This window comes from Jaculus jaculus, chromosome 11 (assembly GCF_020740685.1).
Source record: "Jaculus jaculus isolate mJacJac1 chromosome 11, mJacJac1.mat.Y.cur, whole genome shotgun sequence".
Classification (NCBI taxonomy): Eukaryota; Metazoa; Chordata; class Mammalia; order Rodentia; family Dipodidae; genus Jaculus; species Jaculus jaculus.
In genome coordinates, this window is record NC_059112.1 from 19504994 (window position 1) to 19522224 (window position 17231).

General features: G+C 37.2%; 1 protein-coding gene across 7 annotated transcripts in view; it reads left to right on the top strand.

Moving 5' to 3' along the window:
* Gabra2 (gamma-aminobutyric acid type A receptor subunit alpha2) overlaps positions 1 to 17231 on the top strand; it is a 136023-nt gene that overhangs the window by 57388 nt on the left and 61404 nt on the right. For 4 of the 7 annotated variants that reach the window (XM_045130088.1, XM_045130087.1, XM_045130089.1 and 1 more), the window contains one exon: positions 8165 to 8232. The exons of the other annotated variants lie outside the window; for them this stretch is intronic. In XM_045130088.1, coding sequence (XP_044986023.1) covers positions 8165 to 8232 — 68 coding nt within the window. The remainder of the gene's footprint in view (positions 1 to 8164; positions 8233 to 17231) is intronic. 7 annotated transcript variants of the gene reach the window in all.

Consider the following 17231-nt stretch of genomic DNA (forward strand, 5'->3'; position numbering starts at 1 on the left):
AAATAAGGTTTACTAGATGAAAAAACGTTCCAGAATAAACAGAATAAAAGCAAAATTTCACCAAAATAGAATGTTGATGAAGATATCTAAAATTAAAATTATAAAATAGGGCTTGAGAGATTACTTAGTGGTTAAGATGCTTGTTGGTAAAGTCTAAGGGCCCTGATTCGATTCCCCAGGACTCACATACGCCAGATTCATATGGTGGTGCATGCAATCTGATGCTCATTTGCAGTGGCTAGAGGCTGTGGTGTAACCATTTTCTCTTTCTGCTTCTCTTTTTAAAGTAAATAAAAAGTATAAAACATATGCATTTAAACCACAAAGTATCATAATTAGAAATTACAGGCAAAAAATTGGGAATTTAGACACACACCATAAATATAAGTGAATATACTCATGTATATTCATACATTTATTTACAGTGTACTTCTGAGGCTTATGTCTCAAAAAAGAATAACTGTTGAAGCATTTTCCACAAAGAAAAGTCCAGGCCCAGACAAATTCACTCATGAATGCTACCAAATATTAAAGCAAAATTAACCCTTATCCTCTGCAAGTGTTTCTCAAATACATAAAATAATACTATTATCTCATTCTTTGCATCCCATATTGTCCTGTAACTTCAGCCAGATGAGCGAGCATCTCAAAAATAAAAAAAAAATATATCTTCAGATAAACATTTCCTACAAATATAGAGAAAAAAGTTTAACAAAATATGAGACTATCAAGTCTGGAACAGATCAAAAAACTGTACACCAAAACAAATGAAATTTATTCTAATTATGAAAAGTTGGTTCTACATATGAAACTATGCTGATTCTATAGTGCATATTAACAGAACAAAATGTCTCAATCATCTGACAAGATGCAGAGAAAGCCTGCGATAAAATTTAACATTCATTCATAATGCAAACTGGAATTTACAGAATAGAAAAATCTAGAGACACAGACTTAAGCAATAAGTTAGTAGCTCTCCCCAGAGCCTAAGAGAAGGAAGAATATGGCATGAATATTGAGGAATATTCTACACTGGGGTAAAAAAAAATATGCTTAAATAGTAGTAATGATGTGGCACAACTTCATTCTGTACTAAAAACAACTTAATGATGTACTTTAAATGGTGAATTTCATATTACTCACATTGCACTGCATATGTTTCTAAAAAAAAAATAAATGAGAAAGACAGTAGGGAAAGATGAATGGAAGCTGTCTTCCCATAGATAGATGACTGGAATTCGAAGCATAGTAACAATGGGAAGTGGTAGGTCTTTGGAATGTTACTATTTTTGAGAGAATCACTGCTCCGAAAATCCATACACAGAAGTATATCACCACTCTATTTCCTTCATCTCATCAAATATTTTTATCTGTATATACATAATGATAAAGAACAAAGTTACAAGGCCTTTGTAAATGATTCCATATTAAAGGTAAATAGGAGTGCATAGATGTCAGAAAAAAACTGCTTTTAAATATAGAATTGATCATAGAATTTAAAACCTTTCTAGTTTGGTTGCATGTGGCTTGGGTTATAGCTAGCTCTGAATTCTTTACCATTGAAGTGGAAGTGCTAAACATTTTCTAGGAAAGACTTAGAATCTTGATCAGATAATGAATGTATCCTATTTTTATTTGATACCTGTAAACATTCTCTGAGATGATATATGCCTTTACATTTTGTCCTGTCTAATATGTTTTTAGCTTCGCAAATTAAATATAGCCATCTGGAGAAAAAAATACAATTTAAAGCGTTGGTGTGTTCATTTGTGGGAGGGAGAAGCTGTGAGTATCATCTGTGCATCAATCCTTTACTAAAAGTGTGGTTTTGCCCTAGCAGAATGTTATAAATTTTTGCTTTGAAAGTTTGATTGCTACTACATGTTACATTATGCAGCACAGGCCAACTATTCTTGAGTTCACTGGGAATCCCTTTTTACAGCATTTAAAACAAATGTTTTTACTTGCATTATTTTTTTTCATGTCCTCTCCATTCGTTTATTTCCTAGTACTCATTCATTTGTTTTATGACCATATGGCTTTACTGAACTTACATCTTAAGCTGCTATTGATCTTCTTTAATCATCAAGGTAAATAAAATTATTACACTATTACCTTAAGAAGCAAACAAAAATTTATCTGTTCATCTGATCTAATCTTTCTTAATAGAAATCTCTTCCTTCTCTTTTGTCTGGACTTCTTTCATCATGGTTCCACAATCTTCACTCTCTGACATCTGGCTTGCCCACTGTCATCAACGGGACATAGCATTTCTAACCACATAGCCTTGCCTACACTGTTCTACAACTCAAGTATCTCTTGATAATCCCATGTGGCCATAATTACAGCAGCACTTTTCTAATAACTGTGACAGATCATTTTTGTTTTTGTCAACACAACTGAGCCTTTCTCCCCAGTGCGATAATTTATCCTTCTATATATGCTCAGGACATTCATACACCAAACCTAAGTGTTTGCAGGAGTTGACTTTTGCACATAGGGCTCTCCATCAGGAATATCTTCCCTGCACTTTGCTGTTTTAGAGTTATGATTACCACCTTTGAAAAACCACAAAGTGTAAAAATTACCTGGATATATTTCTTCAAGACATGTCTTTTGGCATTGGCATATTGTCTTCTTATTACTGGACTACAATTTTTTTAAAACAAACCTCTTGAGAGCTTTAATATATATGAACATATTGCAAATTGTTCATATTTCCACTGGGTTTATTTTTATGCCCCCTTTCTTTCATCCCCATAGGAAGGCTCTCCACAGTGGGTAACTGTTGATTTCTGTGGGGTCTTGAAAGTAACAGTCGGTCCCTTTTTTAGGTATTTCCCCCCTAGTATTATGTGAATTATTCATGGAGGGAAATTTTGTTTCACTTATTAATCCTGACATATCAATCTTTATTATTTATGTGCAAGTGTGTATTGTACAGTTATGCTTGCATGTGTATCATTCAAATACACAAATAAATAAATATATCCCAGACAAAATAATTTAAAACACTGAGGTGGTTTTTTGTTTGTTTGTTTGTTTGTTTTTTGTTTTTCCTATAACTGAAGGAAATTACTCTTATTTGTTTGAGTTGTAAGCTGGGTGAGAAAGAAGACAACATTGTTCAGTGCTAAATACTGACCAACCTTCAAGCCATGCTGGTGGTAAGCAGAGAGGAAGCTGGTATTGTTCCTAACTCATGACTATAGGGAATTGTAGGCTGGGAGTCAGAAGGAGAAAAATGAGTTTAGCTCAAAACTTGAGTAAGAAATGATCTGAAGATGGAAAGTGTAGGTACTCATGAAAGGCAATAGTTTCATGGCTTATGAGCGTTATCAGAACACAACTATGGGAAGGGATATTTTCCCACTGTGGACATTTAGGGAAAGTTGGCAAGGCAGTTGATAACCATGAATAAATAATAGCTGTTTATCTCACAAGGGAGGCTGAGAAAGGAGTCCTTGGTGTTGGGATTTTGAGAGCTGCAGTCTGAATGGATGTATGGCTCTAGAAACAACCGATCAGGATAAGGGAGAGTGTTTGGCATGATGAGGGCAAATGACTGGCAGATTAAAAAAAATATATATTCTAGGTTTTTATGTTCAAAGTGCAATCTTTGATAAGTATTTGGCTTTCATTTGTTCATTATCATTCTTTTTCTTCTTTCATTGTCTTATATTTTATTTATTTATTTATTTTGGATTTTTCAAAATACTTTCTTCCTCTATGTAGCCCAGGCTCACCAGTAACTCACTATGTACTCTCAGGGTGGCCTTGAACCACAGCGATCCTCTTACTTCTGCTTCCCGAGTGCTGGGATTAAAGGTGTGCACCACCATGCCTGTCTAGATTTACTTTTTAAAATTAAAATGAAAAACTTTATTAACTGTTTACATAATATACTCCCATCACCCCATTTCTCCATCCTTTCTACTTCCCTCCGCTGAACCCTCTCTTTTTTCTCTTTCTTCCATTTTAATGTACTTTTTTTTTTTTTTTGACCTCCTCCATCACCCATAACAGCCTGTTGGTGGGCCCAATATTATACAGGCCTTGTGCAGGTAATAATAGAGCTACTTTCACATCTGGTTAGAGAAGTTTCTCTTTTTGGAATTCAGTGATTGCTGGGAAAGCTGATGGTTTGTCTTTCCTTAAGAAAATGGAAGGAAAGTGGGCAGAGTGAGGGAAGGCGGGGGTCATGAAATGCTACAACATCACTTTTAGATTTTTGTGACACTGTTTGTCAGAGTCTGTAATATATTTTGCTTATGTTTTGTTTTTGTTTCCCCCTGTGGAATTAGAGCAGGGTGCAACTGTTACATTAATGTATGATACAATTCTCTGATTCGCTGGACACATGGGTCACAAAACAAAGGAATAAGTACTCGGGTGACCTGCATAGCCTCTGCATTTTAGTCACCCTCCCAAGTCCTACTCAAACTTTCTGGACATGCTGACCTTCACACTGCCTATCACCTGTCCTCTTCTGGGATGGCTGACTGCTTCTCAGCCTTTATGCCTGTATTAAAATATTCTTTCTTCAAAGAAGGGGTTCATCAAGATTTCTATTATATTGGTCTCATGTTCACTTTTTTCCTGTAATTTCTCATAGTAATATTCAGAATTTGTCATTGTTTTTCCACCTTAATATATTTTTATGTGTGTATCTTATTTTGGTTTGTGTTTGTTGTGTCTCCGCAACCAGTATTCTAGCTTTTTATAGTACAGGGAGTGTGTCTTGACTGTTGGTTATTACATTATAAAGGCTCAACATTTTATCTATCATTTACTAGGTATTTCATATTTGAATAACCAAACTATTTTAAATTGCAGTTCTTGTAGTCTACCTATACTCCACCTCCCAAATATCCCATTAACATTTAAAATGGCCATGCACAATTGCTGTTGCACATAGGGGAAAGATGTGTTATTTTCCACAGCAAAATCCCAGATGCTTTACTCACAAAGAGAGGGTGAAAAGTTGGTCAACATGTTCCCAGTGAAGTAACAGAGTAAAAAGAAAAGGAAAGATGTACTTTAACAAAGCATTGTTTCTGTGAAAGCCACAATTAAATACTTTTAAAAATACAATTTATTTATTTATTTATTGGCAACCAGAAAGAGATAGACAGAGAAAATGGGCATTCCAGGGCCTCTAGCCACTGCAAACAGACTCCAGATTCATATGCCAGTTTGTGCATGTGGGAATTGAACTCTGGTAGTTAGGCTCTGCAGGCAAGCGCCTTAACCACTGAGCCGTCTCTTCAGCCCCACAATCAAATTCTTAATGCTGAGTTACTCAAAGCTTAACATTCACCATGAATACCGTCAAAGTAATTGATCATCTACTACATTTTTTGACATTGACATACCAACAGTGTAACAGGTCAAGTAGGAATTTATATGTATGAATTTCTGTAAAAGAAAACCATCATAAAATTGATAACAAGAACCATAGTGGAAATCAACCTAGAAGAAAGTGAAGGCACTGAAACCAGAATGGCATCTTCCAGTGGAGGGCAGGAAAGGGGAATAGCCAGGAGACAGTACTGAGAAAGACACAGTGCACTCTTTCTTATAAAATCAAATCTATTCTATCTTGGCAAAATATTAATGTTTGCTGAAGGTGGTTGTTGAATAAATGATCACATCCTCTGCCGTTTTCTGAATGTTTCAATTATTTCACAGAAAATAAATGACCCCAAAGTATTTTATATATAGATATCAAAGTATATCATATAAGAGTCATTTAGTGCATTATTACTATGTTTACAGATAGGGTATTTAGTGAATAGAAATATATACTAGTTAAGATGTTTTATTTAGTGCTGGGGAGATGACTCAGCTGCTAAGAGTGTTTCCTTGGCCAGTAATCTGATAGGATCCAAGACTACCTGAGTTTGATGCCCAGCATTCACATTAAAAAACAGCTGGGCCTTGGGCTGGAGAGATGGCTTAGCGGTTAAGCGCTTGCCTGTGAAGCCTAAGGACCCTGGTTCTAGGCTCGGTTCCCCAGGTCCCACGTTAGCCAGATGCACAAGGGGGCGCACGCGTCTGGAGTTCGTTTGCAGAGGCTGGAAGCCCTGGTGCGCCCATTCTCTCTCTCCCCCTCTATCTGACTTTCTCTCTGTGTCTGTAGCTCTCAAATAAATAAATAAAAATTAAAAAAAAATAAACAGCTGCGCCTTGATATGTGTGCTATAACTCTTGTCTTGTGGGGAGTGGAGACAGCAAAACTACTGGAACTCTCTCTGATCAACTAATCTCACAGAAAACTACAGCTCCAAGCTCAGAGACAGACTCCACCTCAAGAAAACAATGCAGGAGTATGATCAAGAAGACACCTGTCATTTTCCTGTGGCTTCCACATGTGTGTACACAAGACACACATAACTGACATACATGTGCACAAACTACTACAACCCACATCACACAATATACACAACTACTTTTAGTTTCAGGTTGATCATTTATTCTGGTGCAATGCCTTGGTTTAGGTTGATGACTCAGAAGCCTGATCATGTGGGTTCTTCTCCACCAGCTGTGTGCTATTACACACGTTTGCTTATTTTTCTATTCACCAATGTATGTGTGTAAAGGGATGATCAGATAACTTATAGCACGGGTGTTCCATGCAGATTACTTTACTTCTAGTTCAAAAACATTAACTGCCACAAGAAACAATCAAAGTCTTTAGATAATGTGTTTAGGTAATTAATACTTTTTTGATTTTTTAAAAAAAATTTATTTTTATTTTATTTATTTGAGAGCGACAGACACAGAGAGAAAGACAGATAGAGGGAGAGAGAGAGAATGGGCGCCCCAGGGCTTCCAGCCTCTGCAAACGAACTCCAGACGCATGCGCCCCCTTGTGCATCTGGCTAACGAGCCTCGAACCAGGGTCCTTAGGCTTCACAGGCAAGCGCTTAACTGCTAAGCCATCTCTCCAGCCCATTTTTTTGATTTTTTAATATGTTGTCTTAAAAAAAATTGCATATAAACAAATTCAAAGTCTGTACACAGTCTAATCTCTTTGTAAACTGATCTGTAGGAAAATATAAAAATATAAAAATATTTCTTAATATTTTTGTGCAAGATTACAAAGTTAACAGTTAGACATTTGGCTCACAATGATAGAATGATGTGTTTTTATCTTCCTTACAAAAACAATCAATGGTATTTTGTTTTTTAAATTTATTCTTAGTTTTTCTCCCATAACCATTAGCTTTATTTAAAATCAAAGATCTAAATCACTTGATTTGTAGTTCTAGGTCAGCCTGGGCTAAAGTGAGACCCTGTCTAGGTAAAAGAGATAGTTAAAATTGTAAATTTGCCGGGCCTGGTAGCGCACACCTTTAATCCCAGTTCTCAGGAGGCAGAGGTAGGAGGATAACCATGAGCTTGAGGCCATCCTGAGAATACAGAGTGAATTCCAGGTCACCCTGAGCTAAAGCGAGAACCTACCTCAAAAAAAACAACAACAACAAAAACGTCACCATGAAGCTCTCTGTTCTGTATGATAATGAAAACTAATAAAACTAATATAAAGTATAAAAAGTTGCTTTACATTTTATAAGTTATTCAATTTTAGAAACCAATTCAATTCCCTCCTAGCAGCTCAGAAAGTTGAAGGCACACAATAAAGGTAAACTTGTTTGGAAATAATCCAATGTAGTTGATGAAAGTCACTCAATGATAAGGCTTTATGTATTCATGTGAGTTACATTTAATTATACTGATTAACAATGTGTTTGCACTTTATGGGAAAGACATGTTCATTTATAACCTGAGTCTCTGTCATATTAAAATAACATCTGATATATTTATTGAAATCATCATATTTAGAATACCAAAGATAAGCATACTTTATTATCAGTATTACTTTGAAACAGTATATTTAAGATGATTTCTAAGAAACTATTCATAAGTAACAAAATAGTTTTAAAAAGAAATCAAAAATCATATATTCTTTCAGAATAAAAAATGTGAGAGGACGTCTAGGGATAGCTCTTTGTTATATGTGCACACTGGAAAGAAAGAGGAAAGTTACATGCTTAAAATTATCACCCAGCTTTCTCACTATGCCATATATTCAACCCCTTCTCTCTCCTATGGGTCTCACTGTATAAAATCTATATCCAATTTCTTTTTTCCATATTAGACAGCATTACTGAAGTCTTCACTAACATCTACGTGACCAGTTTTGGCCCTGTCTCAGATACAGATATGGTGAGTTGATTTTTTTTTTTTTTTTATCAACAGGTATTTTTTTTTCTCAAGATATTGGGTATTGTGGGGGGGGGGTGAAGTTAGAATCAATATGTTTGTTTTACAGATATTTAAGGATGAGAACCTACGTGTACATAATGCACAGCTCTAGTTTCCATGGTCAAGTCAGCCCTTCATATTGTACAGTGTTTTCCAAACCTTATCTACTGAGCTGTAATGTGGTAATCAATTTAAACATAAATAAAAGAAAAATAATCATTTACTTTCAATAATTTTCTTGTATTAGAGAAAATATTACAAGTCTCATAAGGCTATAGGGTTTTATACATATTTGTCTCTTACATAGTGTGGTCAGTTTTATAAACAAAGATAATCTCATGGGTGCTTAGGAAGGTTGTGTCATACAAACTGCCTATGAATCAATCAAAACTAGGATTTTAGTATGATTGGGTCCTGTGGGGATTGGTGTTCATTAATGTTTATTTAAAATGTCATGGAGGGGAGAAGAAAGATTATCTGGTGTGTTAGAAACTGGTGGGCTAGGGAAAATTTTTAATTAGGCATGAAGATGCTAGCAATTAGTCCTTTTTTATTGATAACTATAGTGGTCTGTAATAGAGCTTTTGTTGAAACAATAATCTGATCATTGTTACCTTGTAAGATTCTCTCTTCCAGCTGACACCTACATGGCTTGAATTCCTCTTGCAAATGTTGTTCCTTTCTGGCAAGTTGATGGTTCAATATTTTATTTGCCCCTCAGGCATCTTATACCGCAGGGCCATCATGCCATACAGTCAACAAAATTAGAGGAGAAGCTCTTGTCCCTTCCCCTACCATGTCATCTCTTCACAATGTCTTCAATTACTCTGATAACCTAAACAAAAGTTTACAAGTCTTTTCACCTGATATTTCTCTCTCTCTCTCTCTCTCTCTCTCTCTCTCTCTCTCTCTCTCTCTCTCTCTCTCTCTCTCTCTTTCTCTCTCTCCACACACACACACACACAAAACAAATAAACAAAAAATGCAGAAATTTACTATTTTGGGGTACTATGGAATACTTTCAGTCCATCTTTCAAGATCTCCCTGCCTTTCCATTTGTGAACAGAAATACCACATCTATCATGGAAAAAACAACAACAACTGGCTTTTCCTTCCATCATAACAAATGTCCAATCTCTACGTCCTTTGATTGCTTTGACTGGAGTGCAGATATTATGAGGGGTACCAAGGGGCAGAAGGGAACTCACCTTTGAGGAGCTGGGAGTTAATAAACAGTGCAAGGTATTTAAAATTCTTTTGGGTTTACAATGGGGGATGGAAGGGAGCCCTTTTCATTCTGAAGCTCCCTTACTTAGAACATAATTTGGAACAATAGGGGATAATCCACTGTGTAACAAAAGCTACTCATCTCCATGCATCAACCTTTTTCTCTTTATATTTGTGTGTGTTCATTTTTATTATTCCACATTTTCTCCTCCTTGTAGGGAACAAACCCATTCTACTACTAGAATCACTCCACTACTAGGCTATGGCTCCTGCCTCCTAACCACTTATTGGGATCAATGAGACATTAAAAAGGTTACTGTCAAGTATACAGTCATTAAGAGTAGAACATACTTTAGGCCTGGAGAGATGTCTTAGTAGTTAAGGCTCTTGCCTGCGAAGCCTAAGGACACATGTTCGATTCTCCAGAGTCCAAGCAAGCCAGATGTGCAAAGGTGAGGAAAGTGCAAAGTTGTACGCATCCACTAGGTCTGGAATTCAATTGCAATGGCTGAAGTCTTAGTGTGCCAATTCTTTCTCTCTCTGTCTCTTTTGCTGTCTCGGAAACAACAAATAAAATAAAGTTAAAATATTAGAATAGAGTACATTTTATAATACTTCTCATAAGAATTCAACCTAGAAAACCTGTCATCTTTGAGTAGAAATAAAAATTTTAAAAATAATTAGTGATAGTCAACATGTAATTCTTATGGGGTAGTAAATCCCACCACTAATGATAAACATTAGAATCTTCTCACATTTACAGTATACAGAATGGAATGAATTGAAAGGAATTATAATTGGTAACATTTAGGAAAAATATTGGTCACTAAGATTGTTGTTAGTTTTTTTATACTTGAAGGTACATGATTCCTGCTTTGTTTGTGTTGTTTGTGCCCATATCAAATATAGAAGTATTATCCAAACATAAATATTCAAAATTTAAATTGGTTCATGATTGACTTCAAGGCTCTATAGACATTTTCATAAATGCTATACTTACTTTAATACACATAGCTTTAAAAACACCTATAAATTTTCTTCATTTCCTACGCTATCTCCATTTGTACACGTTCTTTACTACAGGGCTGCAAAACATGCTTTCAAGGAAGATCTAATCAATCACAGAACCACAAGTGGGAACATACTACATCTTTGGATTCCAGTCAGAGATCAGAACATACTACATCCTCAGATTCCAGAGATAAGAACATACTTCATCCTCAGATTCCAGCCAGAGATCAGAACATACTCCATCCTCAGATTCCAGTCAGAGATCAGAACATATTCCATCCTCAGATTCCAGAGATCAGAACATACTCCATCCTCAGATTCCAGAGATAAGAATATACTTCATCCTCAGACTCCAGTCAGAGATTAGAACATACTTCAACCTAAGATTACAGTCAGAGATCAAAACATAGTTCATCCTCAGATTCTAGGCAGAGATCAGAACATATTCCCTCCATTTATTCTAATCAAAGAACAGAATATTTAGATTGCAGTCTGAGAACAAAAAACACTACAACCCTGGATTTTAGTGAGAGTACATAATCTGTAACAGGAATTGGAGCAGGTTATTGAGAATTATTAACTAGTAAAAAGTGCTTAGTCACTGAAAGAGGTAACAAATGACTACAAAAATGAAGTACGGAAGTAATGAAGGGACAGCAGTCACTTCTCCTGGCACCCTTTTTAAAGGGAAAGGGAGGAGGATTAATTACAAACCCCTTCTGCCCAGATATTGAGTTCCTTTCTCAGTGAAGAGGGGTAACAGTTCTGTCCTGGAGACCTTCCATGGCAAGTTAGGGGATGAAGAGTCATGAGAGAGGAAGTGCTGAAGAGGTCCTAAGAAATCTCTTGTCAGGTGAAAAGACATTGTATTGTAGTATGCTAGACTTTTGAGGTTTTTGCCAGAGAAAGATTGTGAGAAAAACCAGAAAGGAGAGCTTCCTTCTCTGCTGAGGACAGAGTGTTTCTCCAGAAGCCTTCACTGACAAGGCCTAACAATAAATGGTTGAGAAAGGAAAATTGTTGAAAGAAGGCCTCTTATCACCATTAAGGAAAGAGAGTGTGGATTTAGAGGGAAAAGCAGTTCGTTGACTATTAGTACCCACAATAATGTGTGATGGAGAAGGGATTTAGAGGAAGAGACTGTGATCCCTGAAAATGTTCTCTTTGATATTGGTCCAAATCTGGAGAAGGATGAATCTATAGAAAATTAACTCTGAATAAATTAAGTGTACTATGTGTAATAAAGCTCACGTATACATGTAGAGTCAGATGTTAATTAATTATACTAGAGGAGACAGAGCTCATCGTTTTCTTGTTTTATATTAATATAAACTAAGTTTTTTTTTTTTTTTCCAAGGTAGGGTCTCATTCTACCCTAGGCTGACCTGGAAATCACTCTCTATCTCTAGGCTGGCCTTGGATGCTCAGAAACCCTCTTATCTCAGCCACTGGATGACTGAAGGGCTTGGTTTAAAGGTCAGGGCTTTTTTTTTTTTAAGCATAGATTTTTATGGAAATAAATTATTTTGTTTTCATGATGATCAGAACTATTTGCCTTCCCGACATTCCTTTTTTCTGGCAAATAAGAGAAACAATGAAGAAAAGTATGAATTTATATTTCATGCAGACAGGTTTTTTTTTTGTGGCAATCAGAACAGAGGGATGATTGTGATGGGAAAGGAAAGCACACCCATTTCATTACCTCCAAGATAAAGTGGATGTGGAGACATGCAGTTAATGTCTCCAGGAAGCATTACTTATGGCAAACAAACAAAAAAAAATGAAATGAAGAACTTATTTAATTTCATGTTTAGTAGCATAGCTATTGCAGACATATATATTATATATATGATATATATTCTATGTCACATTGCATATATCTATGAAATGTGCATGATCTAAAGCAAAACCTCAAACCTTAAGATCTCCTGTTCAGGTCAGTGCTATGTAGATTTGTTGTGACATTGGCCAGAGAGAAAGAAGAAATATAGCAAATATAATTAACAACCAAAGAAAACACACACACACACACACACACACACACACACACATCACATAATCATTAACCAGTGTAATTGTCCAAAGAAAGTTGTAGATCTAAATGGTAATTAAAGATTCTAATTACAGTGTCTACCATTAATTTAAAAATCTTTTATTTCAACATTTAAAAATTAATGAGTAAGAAGGTAATTAAACTTTAGAATGCACCAGTAGGCTGCTAACAGTTGACAAAGTTTGTAGTAGGTGGGTGTATAATAGCAATCTATAACTCACCCTTGCTCTTTTTCTCCTCATGCATAGGATGGATTTTTCTACGTTGGTGGACATTTTCACTGAATGTGTACACTTTTTTCCAACATTGTCAGCACACTGAAATTTGTTGTGTCTCCCCCGCCCCCCGTACTAACAACCTAGGAATATGGGTGGTTGTTTCCTACAAAGTGATAGGGAATGGGAAACTGAGTAATGTGAACTTCAAAAGGTTTTGTGATTTCTCTTCCAGTGTGTACCTTCAGGTAACTGAGAGGTAAAGAAGCACATCAGTGTGACCTTGATTTATAATTATAGCTACCCCTTTAGTTAATACTTTTCTCCCTCTATGAAACACAGCACATAGTATCTCTGAAATCCTAAAATTAACAGTGGGATAGTAGGTAGCTCAGTAGTTAACATCTTACAGGAATCTAGAAAGTCACTGGGTTTTACTCTCTGGTATAATATCATACTGAACTTACTTATTACCCTTACCACATAGTGGGTCTATGAAACCTATGACAGATGAAGCAAATGCTAAATATCAGATATAAAAGTAATAACATTCATCCATTTTAAAGCTGGCATGTTACTGATACTGGCTTGGGAAAGTTAAGGTTTGATTCAGAGAAAATTCATTTACTCAGAAAATATTTTCCAGTCCTGTCCTAGAATTGGTAAAAATGTTTCAAATATATGATCAATAGGTACCTGCATTGAGACCACCTGAAGTCTTCACTGAACTAGTTTCCTCCTACCTGATAAGGTCTGTGGATTCATAATTGATCATTATGGGGTATAATCATCTGCCTTCCAAAAATATTTAATTAATTAATTAATTAATTTACTTAATAGAGGGACAGGCAAATAGCAAGAGAATGGGCATACCAGGGCCTCTAGCTACTGCAGTCAAACCTGGTTACTTAAGGATTCACAGGCAAAGTTCTTAAGTGTTAAGCCATCTCTAGAACCCAAATCTGCCTTTAAAAAAATATTTTGTTCTATTTATTTATTCATTTGACAGAATATGAGGAAGAGAGAGAGACAGAGAGAGAAAGAGGGAGAGATAGAAAGAGAGAGAGAGAGAATGGGCACACCAGGGCCTCCAGCCACTACAAACAAACTCCAGATGTGTGCATCCCCTTATGCATCTGTCTAACTTGGGTCCTGGAGAATCAAACCTGGGTCCTTTGGCTTTGCATGCAAGTGTTGTAACTGCGGAGCCACCTCTCCAGCCCGCATTAGCCTTTTAATACTATGCATATATGGCATTATTCCAAGTGCAGAATAAACATCTATAATTGCCAGGGAGTTAGGCACAAGGTATAAGGTATGTTCAGAGTCAGATTTTTCTGTATTCTCAGAATAATCTTAAGTACAAAGTAAATGGACAGCTGCTGTAATTCAGGTAAGAGAAAATTGGGCTGAGAAAGTGGTACTGAAGTAGAGGGATTTGGACTAATTTAAAAGGTTTCCAAGTATAAAACTGATGACCTCATTCATCATCTTCTTTTGTTAACTTTATTTTTATTTATGAGAGAGAAAGAAAGAGGCATAGGGAAGTAGAGAGAGAATGGGTGCGCCAGGGCCTCTAGCCACTGCAAACAAACTCCAGATGCATGTGCCCCTTTGTGCATCTGGCTTATTTGGGTTCTGGGGAGTCGAATTGAGGTCCTTTGGCTTTGCAGGCAAATACCTTAGCTGCTAAGCCATCTCTCCAGCCCAGCCCCATTCATCTTCTGAATGCAAGGGTTGGAGTAGAAACACAGGATGGAGCTTTGGGAATTGAATCACAGTTCCAGAGAAAAGAGAAAGCAAAGGAAGTGTTGGGGAACTTGGAACATCTTCTCTAACTCTTTTGGATTGGTAAGGACAGAATGACCTTTCCTAATATCCTCTCCATTCTTTTGTATAAGCTACAAAATAGATAGCCAGAATTTCTGAACATAAGGTGATTTTCAAAATAAAAATGACAGCAATTTAATGTTCTTGTCCAAGATTGTAACGCTGGGAGAGGCTAATTCTCTAGGCAAGTAACAGACAATCTGCATATCTAGATTTAAGAACAGATTTTTACCCATTCTTTTTACACCCATACATTTTCCAGGAGTTATCGCTCCATGTACAATGATTTGCATGGGCAAGTCTCTAGTCTCATGAAGAGAACTGTAGTAACAACAAAAGAAAAAAAAATAGTGTTGGTATTTAAGAGTGCTAATAGAGGATAGTATTGCAAAAGTAGTGAGATGATAACCGTCTCCTATTTTCTGGTAAAACCAATGAAAACTGTCTCAATATGTCACTACATTAAGAACAAGGACATGTTTGCTGATGGTGGCAGAAGCAACCAGCTTGCTGTGGGTGGGGGCGTGTGGGAGGTGAGGAAGTGGAGGAAGAACTCAGGCAATGTTTTTAAGCAGCATGCTTAAGGAAGGAGGTGTGATGGAGGGTAGCAGTTATAAGCCATTGTAACTCAGTGAGGCTTTTATTTTTAAATATGGCATTGAACTTCTCGCTGTTCTCCGAACATGCCATTATCGTTAACAACTTGCTGGCCTTGAACATGCTTTTTTTTTTTTTTTTTCTTGTTCTCGTTATGCTTCTCTCCTGCTTTGCCAACTGGAAATCTTTTACGTATGCAAGGCCAAGTGCAAATTTAATTTTCTCCAGTGTCTTTTTAGAGTATTAGATATAGTCATTCCCTCTTTTCCTCATGCCCCACTTCATGGTAGTTATACACGTTTTTCTAACTATGTATGCTGGATCTTAAAAATCATGATTTTTTCCTTCTTTATTTTTACCCCTTCTTCTTCTCCTTGGGGGCAATTAGAAAGAGTGACTGTGTCTTTGCATTTCAATAGGATTTTATTTTATATTTCTGAGATAGTATGGCTCTCTAGCCCAGGATGACCTGGAATTCACTATGTAGTTTCAGGCTGTCCTCAAACTCATACTGATCCTCCTACCTCAGCCTCCCAATTGCTGGGCTTAAAGGACTGGCAGAGAGAGAGAATAGGCGTGTCAGGTCTTCTAGGCCCCTGCAAACAAAATCCAGACATGTGTGCTACCTTGTGTATTTGCTTTTACATGGGAACTGGAGAACCGAATTCTGCTCCCTAGGCATTGCAGGCAGGCACCGTAGACATCTGAGAACTTTGTACATCAGCCTGTCCCGGTTTTTGTCTCCTTCAGTCCCGCTGAAGGTCTTGGTGCTCAGAATCTGCATGAGTACAGTCAATTCCACGAGACTCAATTCATCCGGCTCTTGACGACGTGTTGTACGCTTGGATACTCCAGGAAGTTTGCTTGACGCTGTCGACTCAGCTCTGAGGAGGTTGTCAGGTAGCCAGGTGCAGGGAGGTGATGAAGAGCGAATGGAACTGGATAATGAGATGAAAGAGGAAGGTGGTGCAAGTCACATCAGAAACCTTGTGTGCATGTCAGTATTCCTGTAGCATAGTGTGTGTGGAGGGGGGGGGGAGTGGTGAGCAGGGCGGTAAGGGAACTGCTAAAGAACGGACTCTAGAGGGAAGAAGAGGTTATGCTGAGCCTGGGAAGGTGAAAGAGGGTTTCAACTTTGTTCCAAGGACTTTAGACCCCCAACAGACCAAATTCAATGACACCTATTCTCCCTCAAACATTTTACTTCGATTTGATATATTTTAATTTTATTATCAAAGTAGCATGTAAGGTAACTTATTTTTTCATATTTTCTTTCTTTCTTTTTTTTTTTTTCGAGGTAGGGTCTCACTCTGGCTCAGGCTGAACTGGAATTCACTCTGTAGTCTCAGGGTGGCCTCGAACTCACGGCGATCCTCCTACCTCTGCCTCCCGAGTGCTGGGATTAAAGGCGTGTGCCACCACGCCCGGCTTATTTTTTCATATTTTCATACATTCCTAGTTTTGACTGGTGCTTACCCTCAGCAGCTCTTCTCCACCATCTCCCTGACCTACCCACTCACTTTGTTCTTTAGAAAGCCCTTCCCCACATTATGGCAATGTCTCAGCACATCCTGGAGCTTAAAGGGACCAATGTGTGCAGTGCTTTCTTCTTTAGATCATCTCTCCTCTTCCCAGCCTACCTCACTGCTGAGGGACCCACCATGGGTGGAGGGCCATGACCTGTTTCTCATATGTCCAATGTGATCATTTAGGGTTAAAGCAATGATAAGAAACAATAGAAACAGGGTCTAATCCCTTATTTACCTGGTTCTACTAGTAATTCTCTTTTCACCATCAATGCTATTTATGTTATTAGACACAAAATTTTACAAAAATGTTGGCCATTCATTGAAGTCACTAGTGATTTCTTCTACGTGATTCTTCCTATAGCTTAACAGTGAAAGGAAAAACAATAAAACAAAAGACAAGTGACCGTACTCCAGTCATATTCTTCTCGGCTCCTGCCCCTGGCACTTGGCTTTGGCCCCATTTGCTGCTGGGTGCTCCTCCATTGTGAAGCTACTCTC